We start from the raw sequence: 19,086 nt of genomic DNA, 5'->3' as shown, positions 1-19,086 counted from the left end.
CTATATAGTTGTCTTTCCTTGCAGTGTCTCTCTCTGGTTCCTGCTAGTAGAGTAAGTCTTGCTAATAGAATGAATTGGGAAGTATTCTTTCCTTTTCAGTTTGCTGGAAGAGTCTGAGTAGAATTGGTGTTACTTTTTTCATTAACTGTTTGGTGAAATTTACCAGTGAAGCCATCTGGACCTGCTCTTTTCTTTGTGTGTGTGTGGGGGGGGGGGGGCAATGGGTTATTTACTAATTTAATTTTTTATAAATATAAGACTATTTAGGTTCTTTTTTAGTGTGTTTTGGTAGCTTGAATCTGTTGAGAAATTTGTCCATTTCATCTAAGTTGTCTTACTAGCAGAAATTTGTTCATAATATTCCATTATACTTTTAAAATGGGGAGAATCTGTATTGATGTCACCTCTCTTATTCATGATACTGGTAATTTGTGTCTTCTTTTTATCTTGATAAATTTGGTTTTGTTTGTCAATTTTACTGATTTTTGCCTCTTAATGGGGGATCTGAATAAGGTGAAAAAGTATGCAATATGAAGTTCTAGGAAAAGGCAGAGGGAACAGCACTTGTATGGTCCCTGGAAGGGGAAGAACTGGGCATTTCCAAGGAGAATAAACTCTAAGGGGCCAAGACAGAAGCATGGAGAGTAATTATGAGGCTATTGCAATAACACAGGTCAGAGAAAGATGATGATGGCTCAGACTGCTTACAGTAGCTAACAAGATGGTGAGAAGTGGCTAGATTCAGAATATTAATTATGAAGGTGGAGCCAGAAGGACCAGCTGATGACTTGTATATGGAGTGATGGAGAAGAGTCATGAATGATGCTTAGTCTTAGTTATATAGTTATGGTAGTTTTGTGAAATAGGGAAGACTGGAAGCAGATTTGGACTGTTAATAGAGAAGGTGGGGTGGAGGAGAGGCATCAAGAGATTTAATTTAGACTTAGTGGAGAATTTGAATTAGTCAACTCAAATAATTTTGTTCTATTGTGTATGTTTTCATTATTTGTTTAAGTTACCCAGGCAATTCCCTCTTTACTTTGTAAACATTACCTGTCTAATGAAGCCAGTGTATAGGAGATATTCAAGATAGAAGAGGCAATGCTTGACAGCTACCTTAGCATACAGTTTCCAATAAAACATTGAAATTGTAATATCCTAGGAAATAGAATAAAGAGAGAAATGTGTGAATCTTTTTGTGCTGAAGACATTAGTATGAAGTGACCAGATTCAGGATATACCTTATGTTAACAAGCTTTATAGAGAAATATTGTTTATAGGTGGTGTATGTAATGTGAATAACCAAGATGAACTTCCTGGAGATCAAAACAGATTTCTGAAATTATTTACTTTGTTGTTCTTTTGTGAAGTTCTTTATATATAAATCAGATATTTGAGCCAATTCAGGAAGATTGAGCCCAGAATCCCAGACCACCTTCAAAACTGACCATGATACAGTTCAGCCCAAGTAGAACTGATAGAATCTTTCAGGTATCCTTTGTAATAGAACAAGAAGCTGACTAACTTCCAGGAGGAGAGGGATTGAATCTCTATTTTGAGAAATGATACACAAGAGGGAAACCACTGTGCTCTCCCAGAAAATAGTCTGAGAGTCTGGCTAAACTATTAAACTAATCTCTTTCTTAACTAGAGTAAGCCTCCAAGTCAGGGTAAAATTCTTTTAGGCTTATACTAAAATAGAATCATAACAGACTACATTAAGAAATAAGATAAAGTTTTAAACTTATATTTTTATTAAATGTAATAAATAAAATATAATAAGCATTTAATAAGTATGAGCTATCCTGAGAGGACAGGGACCTTTTTTGGGTCTTTCATCACTGTATTCCCAGCATAAGCATAGTACTCTGATACTCTCCTACATGAATATGTAAATTATTGAAACCTCATATTAGAAAGTATGGCTTTTTGTGTGATTTTTTTTTTAAACACGTGTCTTCACTAGAGGGTGCTGTGTAAGCATTCAGTACTTTTAAGTGTCTTCTTCCTTCACATTTATTTGCTGGGAGATTGGATTTTTAAATCACCTGATTTTTTAAAAGCTTTCATTTCCTTTTCTTTGATTTCAAAACAATACATTGGTATTGTGTATGGTAAAATTAATGAAATTGAGTAGCTGTTAATGTTGGCATTAACACAGATGTTTCTTTTCTTCCTCCTTGTTAGGAGACTTATGACTCCAATCATGTATGCTGCACGAGATGGTCACCCTCAAGTTGTTGCTCTCCTTGTTGCCCATGGAGCAGAAGTTAATACCCAGGATGAGAATGGTTATACCGTGAGAGTTGATTGTACAATGTCCCCTTTTCTAAGACATTGGTATCTTATCAGCAGTGCACAAAAAAAGTTTTTAGGAAGTAAAAATTACAGAGGGGCTGGGATACAATTGCTGTTTGGTGAAGAAAAGCAACAGCTGAAACAAAAAAGGAATTATCTGATTCTCCTTGTCCTCACCCTTGGCACAAGAAGCTGTAACACACAGCAAAGCGTGGGTTCTAGAATACACATAGAATTCTATTTTATAGAAAACAGTTCAGTGATTGGCAAATAAATTATTTTATTCTATAAAGCACTTGACTGGGTAAAATATTATATGATTTGTAAAATCTGTGAGCTCTGGCAGTCTGCTTTGCAGTTACAACTTTGGAAATATGTTTACTTTAGATTGTAAAATGAAGAGATTGCACCATTCTGTTAATTAACTATGCTCACTGTTTTATTGTGCCATAAATACTGTTGAAAAGTTTTCCTTTCTGTCTCATATACACTCCCTCTCTTTAAACAATCTTCTTTCTCCCCCACTTACAGGCTTTAACATGGGCAGCACGTCAGGGTCATAAAAATGTAGTTTTGAAGTTGCTTGAACTTGGAGCTAACAAAATGTTACAAACCAAAGATGGAAAGACACCGAGTGAGATTGCTAAAAGAAATAAACATCTAGAGGTATCCTATATATTAATTTTTCTGTGGCATGTTATGTTATTATTTCTAGAACTTTTGTATTATTTTCTTAGAACTCACAACTGTCATAATACCGTATCTGGCTATTATTAAATGTTTACATATGTAATTCTCCTCTGGCCAGGTAACGTAAACTTTATTTTCCTAGAGTATTCACATTTACTAAATAAGAGGCATATATAAAGTGGTAATTTAAAAGCTATAGAAATAAATAATAAAATCTTATTCTGGCCCTAGAAATAAAATTATAGTAGACTATTTAACATTTCAGACTGGTCCAGATTTTTAGAAATTAATTAGTGTATTGAGAAAGCTAATAAAATGCCAAAATTTGAACATGTAATTATTGAACATGTAATTTTAATTAGTACATATTAGACATTTTAAAAAATGAGTAAGTTAAATTTACTCCTATACATGTGACAAGGTATTTAATGAAGAGATAACATAGTTGAGTAGATGATCTGTCATTCATATATTAAAGTCAGTAATAAATATTTGCCATACATTAAATCACTTTATTGATAGGAAGTTTTAGTCTGAATATTAAAACTTTGGATCAAAGGGCTATAATTTCTAAACAAGGGTGAATACAGTACAAGTGTAAAACTAAGTTATATAGTTCAAGAGCTTCCAGACCTGAGTTTCTGAATTTGAAAGCATGTAACATTCCAGAGGTTCTATCATATAATCAGACCATGCCACTTTCACTGCATGGAAAATAACTTTCTTTATTTTTTAAGCAATCTGATAAACATGCCTATCATCTTCTAACTCAAGTCTACATTTACGGAAGTATTCTAGAATAATTGCTAACCACTAAAGCCCTGTGAAACTTCAAAAGAAATTTATGGTGCTTCTTCTAAGCTTTGAAAATTTGAAAATTTTTAATTGGTTTACTGCATTATTAAATTTAGGGTAGATGACACTGAATTTGACATATTAAGAAATTTATGAATGTCAAAGATTATTTTGAGCCATAAATTGTTTCTTAAAGTGAGATTTGATTTTGTGTTCTGGTTGATTATGTAGCATAACCCTGACTTACTAAAAAGTTAGATTTTAAGTATAAGTGATAGTATATATAATGTTAAGTATATTTGAATGGCTTATTAACTTTTTGCAGATCTTCAATTTTCTTTCTTTTACTTTAAATCCATTGGAGGGAAAGCTCCAACAGCTAACTAAAGAAGAGACTATTTGTAAACTATTAACAACAGATTCTAATAAAGAAAAAGATCACATATTTAGGTAACAAAGCATGTTTTTGTTCAACAAAATACCTATAAATGAGTAAAAAATATGTATGTTTTATTACTTTTAGTAAATGTGATGACATTTAAAATAGGATATTTTACACGATTACAATCAATTTTTAAGTATCACTGAGAAATGTCTAGATTTTAAATGCTTTTTTCTACAGAATTTTAGAAAAATTTTATATATGTGTACTATTAACAGTAATGAAAATAATTTCTAACTTTAAAATATCAACAAAATTTATTTCTAAAAGTGTCTAAGATTATATTTTTGTTACTGTTCAAACTAGACTGCATCTTGCTTTCTAATTCTTTTTAGCAGATTTCTGATTTTATAAGCTAAAATTAAAAATACACTTTTTTATGAACACAGTTCAGTACATGGCCACAAAATTTTTCTGTGCTTACCTACATTAAAATTATTAAATCTTTACTTCCTACAATTAAAGAGATTTTCATGTATAGAAACCCCACAAGGAATATACATATTGGCAACTAATTTCATTCTTAGGAAAGATGAGCTACATTTTACTGTCGTCATTTTCTCTGTTAACTTATATCTTCACTCAAGAAACCTTCCTTATTCCACTGATATAACATAGGTCTAGTGTGTAAATTTGCAACTATATTACATATAGATACATTCTTACTCATTCTCATTCTGTATCTATATTATAAATATATATTGATTGTGCATTTATAGTCCGTTCTGAAATTGACGTTGCTATAAATGTGTCTAGTTCATATACAGCATTTGGAGACCTGGAAATATTTTTACATGGTCTTGGGCTTGAACATATGACAGATTTATTAAAGGTAAGATTTTGTATAAGCTACAGAGAATTATAGATGTATGTTTATTTGTTGGTTAACTAAATATTAATGCTTAAGCATGCTTAAATAAAAATGCCAAACACACTTTTCTCCATAATTTATACTAGATCCCATTTTAAGGCTACAAGCATTTGAAAAATTTATTATTCTAGAAATTTAAATAAATTTGAATTTGGCTGGAATAAACAGCTTTTATTCACTGCCTGAAACTTCATAGGACTCCTCCTTGTACATCTCAGCCTTTAGATTGTTTTTTTTTTTAATGTTTATTTATTTTTAAGAGAGAGAGAGCATGAGAAGAGGAGGGGCAGAAAGAGGGGGAGACACAGAATCCCAAGCAGGTTCCAGGCTCTGAGCTGTCAGCACAGAGCCCAACGTGGGGCTCAAACTCACAGTGAGATCATGACCTGAGCTGATCAGACGCTTAACCAACTGAGCCACCCAGGCACCACTGCCTGGTGCAGATTGTTTTTAGAGTTGCTTCCTGTATAGAATATTAGAAGCATGATTTTAAGTCAAACAGATCTGGTATCAGATTCTTGCTCTAATGATTGTTTAACTGAAATATGTGACTTAAATCTTTTTTCATAGGATGATAATACCTAGTGTAGGATTGTCATAGATATTAAATTAGATCATATGCCAAGCAGTTTTTTAGGTACTTTAGGATGCATTATGGTGTTTGAGTTATGGTACGTTAGGTATGCATTATAGGGTTTGACAGTTAACCATTTAGCTGAATGAAGCAGTAAAGCACTTTTTAAAATAGGCTCTCCTTAGGAATGGGCACATTCTGTTTAGGTAGTTCAGAATTGTACTTCATTGTACAATCTTGAAACTTCTTCCTATTTGAGAAATACTGAGTAAAACTGAATGTTATTGATTGTTTAATATGATGCAGTTAGAAATTTAAAATATTCATAAAACATAACTTCTGTCAAATTTTATAGAGCTACCTTCCTTTTTATGTGAGCATATATAAACTGTAATAATTTTCTTTGAATCTGGGAAACCGGTTATGATTGTACTTTTTTAGGTAATCATTTACACATGTTAATGACACTCATCATCTAGCCAGTAGTACAATTCTATACCTGCATATTCTATCCCCTCCTAGAACTGAAAGTTGACTGACTATAACTGACTAATTTATAAATTACTAATTTATGACACTTGCCTACTTTCCTTTCTAATGTTTTACTTATATTGAAAGGTGGTGTTTTTTTTCTTCTCTACAGGAAAGGGATATAACTTTAAGACATCTTTTGACCATGAGGAAAGATGAGTTTACAAAGGTTAGTATCAGTTTCAAAAACTCCAGACCTTCTTTCATATTTTAAGAATTGTGGATGTTTTTATTTTCTATTTTAAAAATTCTGGGGCTACAGACCGTAAATGATCCTTTACTAGTTTCTTTGATTACATATGATTATGGATAACCATATCTGAAATCTTCTGTTATAGTATTAAGTTGCTTTAAGAACATTGAAGGACTTAGAGTTGTTTTTCTTTCTTCAGATTAATCATGAGAGCTCAACTAAAACTGGTTCTTCATTTGTAAATCTGAAATAGTTTTGTAAAAGAGGTTACTTAGAAATAAGAGGTGGCTTTTTGTATATGTAAGTATGAATATGTGTCATCGAAATTCTGCCTTTTGCTGGGTTCTCAAAAGATCAAGACCTATTATTTTGCCATCTAACATTATTAAGTAACAATCTGAAAATAGCTTTGAAAATAACAATTGAAAATATTAGAGATATTTAATACTAATAAATAGCATACTAAAAGGTAATGATTTTCCTCCACACACACATTGGAAACTTGAAATCTTCAGTATTGTTGAAAGTCAAAATAAACATACTACTTAGCTAAACCCAAAAGAGAAAATTTAGTTAACACCAATGGTAGAATGAAGACAAAAGACATAATCCTTCTATAATCACTGGTAATATTTTAAATAATACTTTGAAGGAAAATTGTTTTACTGTGGTGGTTTTGGAAAGATTATTTTAATATCTGATCATTTGTTTTTAGAGTTTTGCAAAAAAAATTGACTATAGTCACTATATATCTAAATAAAAATCTAAATGACGTAACCTTGTCAGTCACAGTTATAAGCAAACCATCTATTTTTCAGTATGTTTCTTATTTTTCTAATATGTATGTTTTTTCAAGATATAAATTAATCAAGGAGAAAACTTTTTCAGTAATTTTGGATATTAAATTACTCGAGTATGACTGTCTTGTTGCACCTTAAAATTATTTCTACTTAGAATGGAATTACCAATAGAGATCAGCAGAAAATTCTGGCTGCTCTTAAAGAACTCGAGGTAGAAGAGATAAAATTTGGAGAACTACCTGAAGTGGCAAAGTTGGAAATCAGGTAAACAACATTAATATTGTTTAGAATGAGCTGTTCTTAAAAAAAGAACTAAAAAGTTTAATTTTGATAGTTTCTGGGTCTTTTTACTTGATACTATCATTTTACCAAGGAAATGGATAGTTCATTTTATCATCTATTGTGTTCTGAAATGGGAAGTCATTTATAAAGTCAATTTTTATAAAGTCATTTTACCAAGAAGCAAAACAATGCATCTTCTTATTAACTCAGCTAGAAACATTCTTTTATTTTTTCATTGCATCTTGTTAAATGAACTATATGAGATGCCATGCTTCTCATAGTATAGCTCTTACTCTCTTTGAGTCATTTTATGTGTCAAGTTGAAAATTCAAAGTAGTAATTTTTTCACATAGGGCAGTAAGAAAGCATTTCTTAATGTAGCTCAGCCCCCATTTTCAGCCTATTCTTAAGGAATTAAGTTGTCAGTATATAAAGTTTGGTTTCAATATTATAAATTTGTCAAGCACTGATTATTAGTAATATTAGTAATCTAAAATCCATTTTTAAAATAATTGTATTTGATTTTATTAATATTTTCTGGGGCAGTAAATTGTTCAACTTTTTATTTGAAATCATTATAGAATCACAGGAAATTGCAAAGAGATGTACAGGGAAGTCCCATACAGTCATTACCCAGTCTCACCCAGTGCTAACATCTTGTATAACTATAGTACAATATTAAAGCCATAAAACTGATATATATGGTACAATGCACATAGTTTATCTGCATTTCACTGGTTATACATGTGCTCATTTGTGTGTACATGTATAGGTCTATTCAGTTTTATTGTATGTGTATCTTTATGTAACCATTGCCACAAACAGTACACTTAACATACCATTACCATAAGGCTCCCTCATGCTACTCCTTTATAGCCATACCCATCCCCCAATCCTTAACAACCAATAATTTGTTATCCATCTTGATAATGATATTCATGAATGTTACTTAAATGGAATCATACAATGTGTATCCTTTGTAATTGGCTTTTTTCACTCATCCTAATCCCCTTGAGGTTCATCCAAGCTGTATCTTATAAAATATACTTACAAGTACAGTACTATCATCACTAACGTAGCCTATCTAAAACTAACATTGCAACTGTAATAAACATGAATTAAAAATGATAGATTTCCACACCATTTTAGAATTTAGAGAGGTTTTACATGGGATAATTTAGATGATCCAGATTTCTTTAAAAAGCTTATTGCAAAATTAACTTATTTCTGTTTCTCTTAATCTGCCTCCTTATAATAAGATGATCTGTATTCAAAATAATGCCTCATTGTTTCCAAATAACATTCTAACTCTTAAATATTTAAACACACTTAAATATTTAAAAGGATTTCAGTTGTGAGGACTTAAAAGCAGCAAACCTTCTTGAATCTCTGTTAATTTCCTTAATTTTTAAATTTATTGTCTCTATGAAAAAATATTCTAAGTTCTACATGACTAGCTTGGAAATTAAAATTTTTAATATAACTTATTTATATGATGGCAGAGTTGTCTTTAAGAATTTACTTTGAGGAATTTAATAGACTTAAAGAATGTGCAGAATCCTGAATGGTTCACTTATTAAAACTGCTGAATTTTTTAAAAAATATAACTGGCAGACATATATTCCAGGAATTTGACCTTGTTATTAAATCACAGACTGTGTTTACAGGCTGTTATGAAAAAGGTTTTACTTCCCATTTGTTCAAAGTCATTCTTTAAAGAAGAAATTAGTCATTAAGTCATAAGAAAACTAACAGCAGGAAAAGTTGAACTGATTGATTATAATCTTCTGGTAATGTGACTTCACCAATCTAGCTACTGATTTATTTTATGATACTTTCCTTCTATGTGTTAAATTTTCTAAGATAGTCTGTTACAAGAACATATATGCACAGTCCTTTTACTTTTTTCTACACTTAATCTTACTATGTTTGCAGAATTAGAGAATGCAATTTAAAAATAATAACAACTATTCCATTACTACCTTGAGATATTTTGAACAGAAATAGTAAGCATTCATCCATATCTTGACATTTTCAACAGTTTCTGTCCAGACCTTTCCTCTAAGCCCACCTGAGTGCTACTCAAGTCTGTCAAAAGCATCTCAAAATTATGTCCATTAAGAAAACTATTTCTCCTCCAAAAAGAAAAAGATAAAGAATTTTATGTAAAAATATATTGTTCACATCTATTATTTGTTAAACATTCTAAAATTGGAAACTCGAAATATTTAACATTGGGGAATGATTGAATTACATTGCATTAACATATTTTATTCTGTCCTTAAAATTATTTTGAGATTTAATATCATAGAAAAAGAATAAGTTTAAGAGACAAATATTAAATGGAGTGTGAAGCATAGTGCCAGTTGTATATATGCATACGAAAAATACTAGTAGAAAATATTCTGGAAGAAAATAGTACCAGTCAGTATCTTTAGGTGATAAGAGTAGTGGTAATTTTAATTTTTCCAGATATTTTATAATAAGCACATAGTTTTGGAGTACCTTTATTTAAGGTGTGAATTCTATCCTAACACTTGACTTCACATTCTTTTTTTCAAATTTTTATTTAATTTCTAGTTAGTTAACATATAGTGTAATAATTGGTTTCAGAAGTAGAATTTAGTGATTCATCACTTACATAAAACACCCAGTGTTCAATACAGTAAGTGCCCTCCTTAATAGCCATCATCCATTTAGCCCATCCCCTACCCACCTCCCCTCCATCAACCCTGTTTGTTTTCTATAGTTAAGAGTCTCTTATGATTTGCTTCCCTCTCTTTTCTTTTTCCCTTCTCCTATGTTAATCTGTTTTGTTTCTTAAATTCTACATATGAGTGAATTCATATGGTACTTTTTTTCTCTGACTTATTTCGCTTAGAAAAATACACTCTAGCTCCGTCCATGTTGCTACAAATAGCAAGATCTCATTCTTTTTAAGTTTGAGAGAAACAGCATGAGTGGGGAGAGTCAGAAAGAGAGGGAGAGAGATAATCCCAAGCAGGCTCCACAAGGTCAACATAGAACCCTACAAGGGGCTCAATCCCACACACCATGAGATCATGATCTGAGCCAAAATCAAGAGTCGGACACTTGGGGCGCCTGGGTGGCGCAGTCAGTTAAGCGTCCGACTTCAGCCAGGTCACGATCTCGCGGTCCGGGAGTTCGAGCCCCGCGTCAGGCTCTGGGCTGATGGCTCGGAGCCTGGAGCCTGTTTCCGATTCTGTGTCTCCCTCTCTCTCTGCCCCTCCCCCGTTCATGCTCTGTCTCTCTCTGTCCCAAAAATAAATAAAAAACGTTGAAAAAAAAAATTTAAAAAAAAAAAAGTCAGACACTTAACCAACTGAGCCACCCAGGCCACCCCAAGATTTCATTCTTTTTGGTGGCTGAGTAATAATTCCATTACATATATACACCGCATCTTCTTTATCCATTGATTAGTCAGTGTACATTTGGGCTCTTTCCTTATTTTGACTTCACATTTTAAAAATAGCCTGTTGTTTTAGTCAGCTTACACTATGTTATGCTTCAGTAACAAATAACTTCTAAATCTAAACAACTTATAACAAAATTTATTTCTTGAGTACCCATATTATGGCTGTACCTGCAGTGGATCTCCTTCTTGTTATTACTCTGAAAACAGGCTGGATAAACACTCCCAACTGGGACATGCTGTTCTTATAGCACAGGGAAAAGAGAAGTATATTGTAACAAGAGGTATATTATTACAGCTCTGGGGTAAGCAGTGGGCAGTCAGCCATTCAGGGTATGTAATGAATGCATACTATAGAGTTGTGATTTTTACAACTTGCCTGTCGATATTCAGTGGCCCTGAAAATTATACATCACAAGAAAGGTATGTATTTTCCTTATATTCATTCAGACTGATAAATTTGTATTCAAGTATCTATCATCTCTGTGAAACATTACTAATTATCTATTCCCATTATACTACATTCATTATCTCTGAGTTTTGATGTCTCAGCTATAAGCTAATGTTAACATCTACCTTACAGGAGTCGTTGGGAGGAGCTAAAAGAATAAAAAATGTAAAATAACCAGTGTAGTACCTTCACATAATAGATACTCAAATATTGACACTTTTATATTCCTTCTTTATATGTCCCTTTGAATAATGATGTTACAATTCCATGTCTGCCTCAAATGCTGAAGCTTGAGATCCTCAAGATTTGAGACTTGTTATACTCAATGTCTATTTCAGTTGTTAATATATATTAGCTATTCTATAAATATTTTTAAAGAATTTAGTAAATATTATGGCTAGACATTAACTATCCCAGTAGAATGAAGTAAATTGCTCATATTAGTGATTCCTATTTGTTTGTTTCCTCTATTTAGTGGTGATGAGTTCCTCAACTTTCTTCTGAAATTAAACAAACAGTGTGGCCATTTAATAACAGCAGTACAGAATATCATTTCTGAGTTGCCTGTAAATTCCCACAAGGTATTCTATAAAAGTTGTTAAGTGAAGAAAAGTATGAATACTGAAGAACATTCCAGATAAGTTAATGACAATTCAATAAACAGTTATCTGGTAAAATTGTATCTTTCTTCTACAATGTCACATAAAATCTAAATAGGTCAATTTGTTTAATATTACTTTTACTATATCTTTTATTTTTAATTAATTGAAAAACTCTGTGTTCTAGCTCTCAGGAAAAGGAAAATGAGTCAGACCAAAAATTAAACTGATCTGTGTATTAAACTTAACATTTGTTCTTAAAGGGAATTTAGTTGTTTAAAATACAAAGTGACAGGAGACCCAAGTGAAGGTTGGAACAAAACAATGTGTTGAGTGTTATTAAAAACCATATCAATGTAAGGTTTTTTAATGAAGGAAAATTTAAATAGAGAAAGTGTAAGTGGCCTGTAAAAGCAAACTTTTTTGTAGAGTTTTTCATGTGGTTTGGTTTTAGCTATTTGTTTAAAAATTTTTTAATGCACTTGTTTTCCTCTGATTTTTTATAGAATACTAATCTAGGAGTCCTATCATTCTTAAAATCTTCATGAATTTATTTATTCACCATAAATATTATTACTGCTAAATATTAGTCTCCATAAAGTCATATATACATAATCTTAGTAAATGTATTCAGGAAACTAAGATTTGACTGTTTATATATATAAAATCACAAATTTCTTTTTGGTATCAGAATTTATTCTGAACAAAAAATGCTTTTCAGTTACATAATTTAAAGAGTGAGAAAACTGTATCATTTTTGTAGATACAAAGTTGTAAAAAGTTGTTTCCCATTTTTTAAAACGTAACTTTTGAAAATATTCACAGATAGTACTAGAATGGTCTTCTCCCCGGAATTTTACTTCCGTTTGTGAAGAACTGGTTAGTAATGTTGAAGATTTGAGTGAAGAGGTCTGCAAACTAAAAGACTTAATTCAGAAGGTATATATTTAACATTAAAAAAGGGGGAAATGATGTACAGCATAATATGTTAGACGATGAAGCAATTCTGCCAAAAGCAACTTGCTTCCCCTAGACAAGTGGGAAAAGAATAGTTTCCAAAGGAAGATATAAAGATAAAAAACAAACTTTGTGGGTCATTATAGAAATGCAGACTAAAAGAATAAGATCTATCCTTTTTCATCTTTTAAATTAGCAAGGGAGAACGTTGGTGATTCACCAAGCTGACACTTTCATGTGAGACTGGTGTCTCAACTCCTTTCAAAAATAGTTTGGCAAGATGTGCCAAGGACCATAAAAATATGTGCATCTTTCAGTAGCTTAATGATTCCAAAAGTGTTATGTACCAGAAGTATCGTGTGCCAGGAGAATGATTTAATAAATTATGGTACAACCACTTGTTACAGTGATACGTAGCCAGTCAGAAAAACAATGAAAATCAAATATTTATGAAGTTATAGATATCATAAAGATATGAAGTTGTATTTGTAGAATTTATTTACATATAAATATGCAGATGAAAAGGACAGGTTTATCAGCTCTGTTAATGATACAGGTTTTTAGATGAAATACTCTATTTTCTAGACTTTCCTAAAGAGTGTGGGCCTTTTTGGTTGTTTTTTCTGTACTCATAGAAGTGTACATCTGGATTTAAGGACAGATGATTTTCCCTCCTTTAAGAAAATTGGCTGTAACAAAATCCATGTTGCTAAAATAGGGAACTCTGTTGAAGATAAGTAATAAAAAAAGGAAAACATTTTCATTTGACTAAATAACTCACTTGTGAGTTCTCCAAGCCTATTTAATAAATATACTTGACATCTGTAAACTTTTTGTGAAATAGCTGAAGTGAATGTTAGATTATGCATTAAATTTGTATAACTTCAACCCATAAGCCGCTTGATATTTTTGGTAATATTTTATCAAGAAAAGTTCTTCTCAAAATCAACTTTATACATGTTCCAAGTAATTTGTCATTCTAGCTATTAACATATGTTCAATTAAAAGGAGTCTTTAAAAAGTGAACAGAAATTGTAAAGCAAGTTTTACAAAATAGTAGGGGAATAAATAAAGATAAAATGGGGCAAATGAGTAATATATCTCAAAATTCTTGTAGGAGATACCTCCCTTCTAGAGAAAGAGGCATCTTAGAAGTTGTATTATCTTTGACATTTATTCATTCACAGGCGTGAGGGTGCCTGCTGTATGTCAGACAACCATGCTACACAGCAGTCTTCTAATTATTCTACTTCCACTTTTGTATTCCTTTAATCCACAACCACTCCTCAAACAAACTTTCTCATACAAAAGTCTGATTTTCTACTTTCTGAACTTGTTGATAACATGAGGACTATAGCACTGCTCATCTTCACTACCTTCATCATCTCCAAGAAGTGAAGGAAAATGGTATTGATTTGACTTAGGATAATATCTTTCATGAGGATCCAGGGGAAATTTGGAAGGATTTGTGTAAAGATACTTCCTGCAAAGCATCATCCTTTAATGTTTAGAGTAGGAAACTCTCCCAGGACATCTTTGCCTCAGGATTGGTAATTATTTGGTTTCTCTAAGATGAACTAAAAACATTTGGGGAGGGGGAGGAAGACTGAGATGAAGCTAAAGAGAGAGGACAGGTTTTTCCTAAAAGAATGAAATAAAGAAACACTGCTCTAGGGGTGACTTTGACTCTAAAACATAAACGATTCGATCAGGTACCATAATATTTATTTTAATAACATATACCTATAAGGAGAAATTTTAGCTTTCTTTAGCTAATGGAAAGTCTGTTTTCTGTGGCCTTCTCTACCTTGAATTTATACATTTCTGTAGAAGAACCAGCCTCGAAAACACATTTACTGATTTATAATAATTGCAGATACAGTACTTTGGTCAGGAAAGTCTTAATTTTAGAACAAGCTATTGCAGTGGTTTTTCTGGATTAGTCTTCAGTAGTAATCACCATAGTGAGACTTGATTGAGAGAACTGTGAAGGCTTCCAGATTTGGGAGTATGCTATTATCTGATATTTCAGTTTACCAATAATAACTGAAGCAAATTAAAAAACATATGAGTTACCATCAATAAGTGTATGGAGGTAACAAAGAGGGAGGGTAGGAGAGGTCAAGGCTAGACTTTAACACCACATCACTCTCTTTCAAAGCAACACACTGACAGGCTCCTGTCAGAAAGGGTCATTCTAAGTAATTGGTTAATAAAAGGAATGGCTGTCTCAGGATTCAGTAAATGGAGCATCAGTGTCAAAAAGGAATCTGTTACTGAATGAAGCCATTTGGAAGTTAGGCCAAGAATACAGTATTAATGAGATTGGCATTGAAGTCTGTTTTCTGCTGTAAATTTAAAATTAATTTTGCAGGCTTTTTAAATTAAATATTTACACTGTAGATTTTAGAAGTAGTTATTCTTGCTAATGTTGAAAATATTTATGTCACCACTCCAGCCCAGGATGTTTCTAGTATATATCACTCTATAAATGTGCCTGATTCTTTTTATCTTTTGAGGATCTTTGGCTTTTACTCATTCTCCCTCTTCTGCCCCTCCCCCATCAACTATCTTCTCTCTCTCTCTCTCTCTCTCTCTCTCTCTCTCTCTTTCTCTCATACACACAATGTACACACACAAGTTGGGGGGCCTTCTGTAGCAACAGAGTTCAGTGTATAAGTATTTATAAACTTACTGAGCTTGTACTTTAATTGCTGAGAAGCGCTAAAAGATCCACTTAGGTTTTTGTTAGTATTTGTTCCTGCAATTATATTTAAATAAAGGATTAAACTTCTGGCAGTTGCATCAAACCTTTGAGTTTTTGTTAAATTTAATGTTTTGTAGGTATGCTATAAGAATGGTTCACTTTTTTCAAGAAATCATTTGATATTTAATGTTGAAGGGAAAAATAACAACTGTCATTGCTTGTAGGTAGAAATAAAGACTTTAACGTTCAAGGAACTTTAGCTCCTGATACAAAAACATGATTTTGAAATGTAATAATCTATGAAAGTATTCTTAATGTGAAACTAATAATTTACTATAATGGGATCCTGGGGAAAAACGACTGTTTTTTGAGACATTTAAGTGTTCACTTTAAATCTTGCATGAGAATCTTGCTTTGGCTGCTTCTACATCAGCTGAATTAACGTGGATATTTTTAAAAATCAAAGATACTTTTATTTTCAGTGTACTTTACATTAACTCTTTTCATTTTCTCATACTAAATATTAGTTGCAAAATGAGCGAGAAAATGATCCAACTCATATACCATTAATGGAAGAAGTATCTACATGGAACAGTAGAATTTTGAAGAGGACGGCTGTTACAGTGTGCGGATTTGGGTTTCTTCTTTTCATTTGCAAGCTGACTTTCCAGAGAAAATAACCCTAATATTGTGTTTTGAGTAATATCTTATTCAAATTACCTACAAATGTTGCTTTTAACTATTTGTGGCACAGCATAACTACATTCTTTGCTGATACTCCATCGGAGAAATTACAATAGCATAGAACAGAAAGTTTCCTTAGAAAGTGGTTTGTCAGTTTGAGTTAAAAATGTCATTTGTTGTATTTTTATGTTAATTTTGGTCAAGCAGTAAATTATGTGATTCATAAGTTTAGCACTATGATTCTAAATCACATTCAAAATAAAAGTTTTATCTAATATTATTTGACACTTAAAAAACAGTGTGTTCCTGACTCTCTTAACTACAGAGAACAAAATTGATGGTTGTTACCAGAGGGGAGGTGGGTGGGGGATGGGCAAAATAGGGGATGCGGATTAAAGAGTACACTTACCATGATGAAAAAACTAAAAAAAAGAACAGTGTGTTCCACTGTCACAGTGAATCTTACAGAATGTGTAAAATGTTCATAAATAAGTCCCTTTCTTTTAGTCCTTATTTTTCCCTTCCATTATTATGTAATAAGGAATTTCTTAATTTTTTAGTTCTGAAACATTAGGAAATGAATGACTTTGAAACTATTTCAGAGCATGCAAAGAATAAAGATAAAATGAACAATTTTTGAATTATGGATTAAAAACCTAGGGAAAATATCTAAAATGTAAATTTAAAAAAATTTAGGGGTGCCTGTGTGGCTCAGTAGGTTGAGAGTACGACTCTTGATTTCAGCTCAGATCATGATCCCAGGGTCCTCAGACTGAGCCCCACAAAAGATTCTTTCTCCCTCTCCCTCTGGCCCTCTCCCCTGCTCGTGCACTCTCTCTCTAAAAAAAATTAATTAAAAAAATAAAAAATTTTAGACAATAGTGTGGAAAGTACACAGTACATTAAAATTTTTTATGTAATGTACCTATGGGAACTATGACAGGTACTATGTGTAACATTCTTGAAGACGTTGTGACAGTGAGTGGCATGTGGCATGTGATGTCTATCAATCTAAAAAGCAATACATGATTATGTGGGTTTTTTTTCCCAAACCAAATGATGATACTCAGATTTTAAAAGTGAAGGTGAAAAAGGGCAGGCCTGATTTCACAGGGAACATGGCAGTTAAATATTGCTTGACTTAGTGGATCTACAACAACAGATGCAGTGGATCTACAAAAAAATTGTAGAAAAGAAGAATATAATTAGTGGTAATTTCTCCTCTTTGTTACACAAGAGCAGCAAGACTCGAATAATTCCTTCTCTGAGAATACACTCAACCATATATCACTGGAAGGAACGTATCTGACATTTTTACCGAAGTGCCATAGCAAGACATTTTTTTTTCTGATATCCCTCAATTTAAGTGGGTTCAAGACCAGAATAGGGGTAGGAGAAGAGGTCCTTCTTCTAACACAGATCATGTTTCACTCCTAGCACGTTTCTTTTTTTTTTTTAATATGAAATTTATTGTCAAATTGGTTTCCATACAACACCCAGTGCTCATCCCAACAGGTGCCTTCCTCAGTGCCCATCACCCACCCTCCCTTCCCTCCCAACCCCCCATCAACCCTCAGTTTATTCTCAGTTTTTAAGAGTCTCTGATGGTTTGGCTGTCTCCCTCTCTTTTTTTTTTTCCTTCCCCTCCCTCACGGTCTTCTGTTAAGTTTCTCAGGATCCACATAAGAGTGAAAACATATGGTGTCTGTCTTTCTCTGTAGGACTTATTTTTCTTAGCATAACACTCTCCAGTTCCATCCACGTTGCTACAAAAGGCCATATTTCATTCTTTCTCATTGCCAAGTAGTATTCCATTATGTATATAAACCACAATTTCTCTGGAAAACAGTGTGGAGGTTCCTCAAAAAATTAAAAATAGATCTGCCCTATGACCCAGCAATAGCACTGCTAGGAATTTACCCAAGGGATACAGGAGTGCTGATGCATAGGGGCACTTGTACCCCAATGTTTATAGCAGCACTTTCAATAATAGCCAAATTATGGAAAGAGCCTAATGTCCATCAACTGATGAATGGATAAAGAAATTGTGGTTTACCCCTAGCACATTTCTTAGGCAAATAGAAGGTGTTTAATACATGTTAGTTTCCTTTAAAAAAATGACTTACTGATTATTTAACAATAGTCTTTCACCTCAGTTCATCTTTAAAGATGATCATATCTCTTCTTTTGGCCGAATAGGTCACTATTTTTTTTCTTCTAATCAAACCAAACTATATGTATCTCAAATATTAGGATAAACTATGAAAATTCAAATTGATAAAATATTTTATTTCCAAAAATATTAGCAAGTTCCTTAAAATAGTGATCTGCTGTAATGTATTTTAAGTATGATTAACTATTCAGGGGAAAGAAATACTGTAAAGTCCATTGTATCTGCATATTCTAAGTATGTTTTTACTTCCTTGACAAATACAGTATAATTTTCAGATTGCAGATTAAAAATAAATAGGACCTTTTTGTGATTAAATTGTTCATGCATAAAGTATCAATAGAATACATAAGATTTTCCTCATTGTTTAGAATAGGTAATTTTATCTAGAGTGTAAGTCTCTTCCTACTCTGTTTGACTTGATTACAGTGCTTTACCACAAGGGTAAACCTTTTGAAATATTCATTCTTTTACAAGATAGCACAAATCATTTTTCTTCTCTTCTTGAAACAAGTTCCACAGAGACCCCTCTAAAACCACAGATATAAATGTAAACCAAGTTTTAATTCTATGCAATTGAAAGTAATAAAACTTTATTTTTTTATTAAC

General features: G+C 32.2%; 1 protein-coding gene across 1 annotated transcript in view; it reads left to right on the top strand.

Moving 5' to 3' along the window:
* Window positions 1-16,824, top strand: part of ASZ1 (ankyrin repeat, SAM and basic leucine zipper domain containing 1) — a 51,987-nt gene extending 35,163 nt beyond the window's left edge. Inside the window, exons 5-13 of the mRNA XM_047097023.1 lie at window positions 2,188-2,299; window positions 2,830-2,964; window positions 4,109-4,233; window positions 4,982-5,057; window positions 6,314-6,370; window positions 7,349-7,458; window positions 11,836-11,941; window positions 12,785-12,898; window positions 16,151-16,824. Coding sequence (XP_046952979.1) covers window positions 2,188-2,299; window positions 2,830-2,964; window positions 4,109-4,233; window positions 4,982-5,057; window positions 6,314-6,370; window positions 7,349-7,458; window positions 11,836-11,941; window positions 12,785-12,898; window positions 16,151-16,303 — 988 coding nt within the window. The 3' untranslated portion in view covers window positions 16,304-16,824. The remainder of the gene's footprint in view (window positions 1-2,187; window positions 2,300-2,829; window positions 2,965-4,108; window positions 4,234-4,981; window positions 5,058-6,313; window positions 6,371-7,348; window positions 7,459-11,835; window positions 11,942-12,784; window positions 12,899-16,150) is intronic.
* Window positions 16,825-19,086: the final 2,262 nt, after the last annotated feature.

This window comes from Lynx rufus, unplaced genomic scaffold (assembly GCF_022079265.1).
Source record: "Lynx rufus isolate CCGP_SWC_20201006 ecotype Redwood Valley unplaced genomic scaffold, mLynRuf1.p SCAF_4, whole genome shotgun sequence".
Lineage (NCBI taxonomy): Eukaryota > Metazoa > Chordata > Mammalia > Carnivora > Felidae > Lynx > Lynx rufus.
The sequence above is the reverse complement of the archived record's forward strand: the minus strand, read 5'-3'. Positions and strand labels throughout refer to the sequence as shown.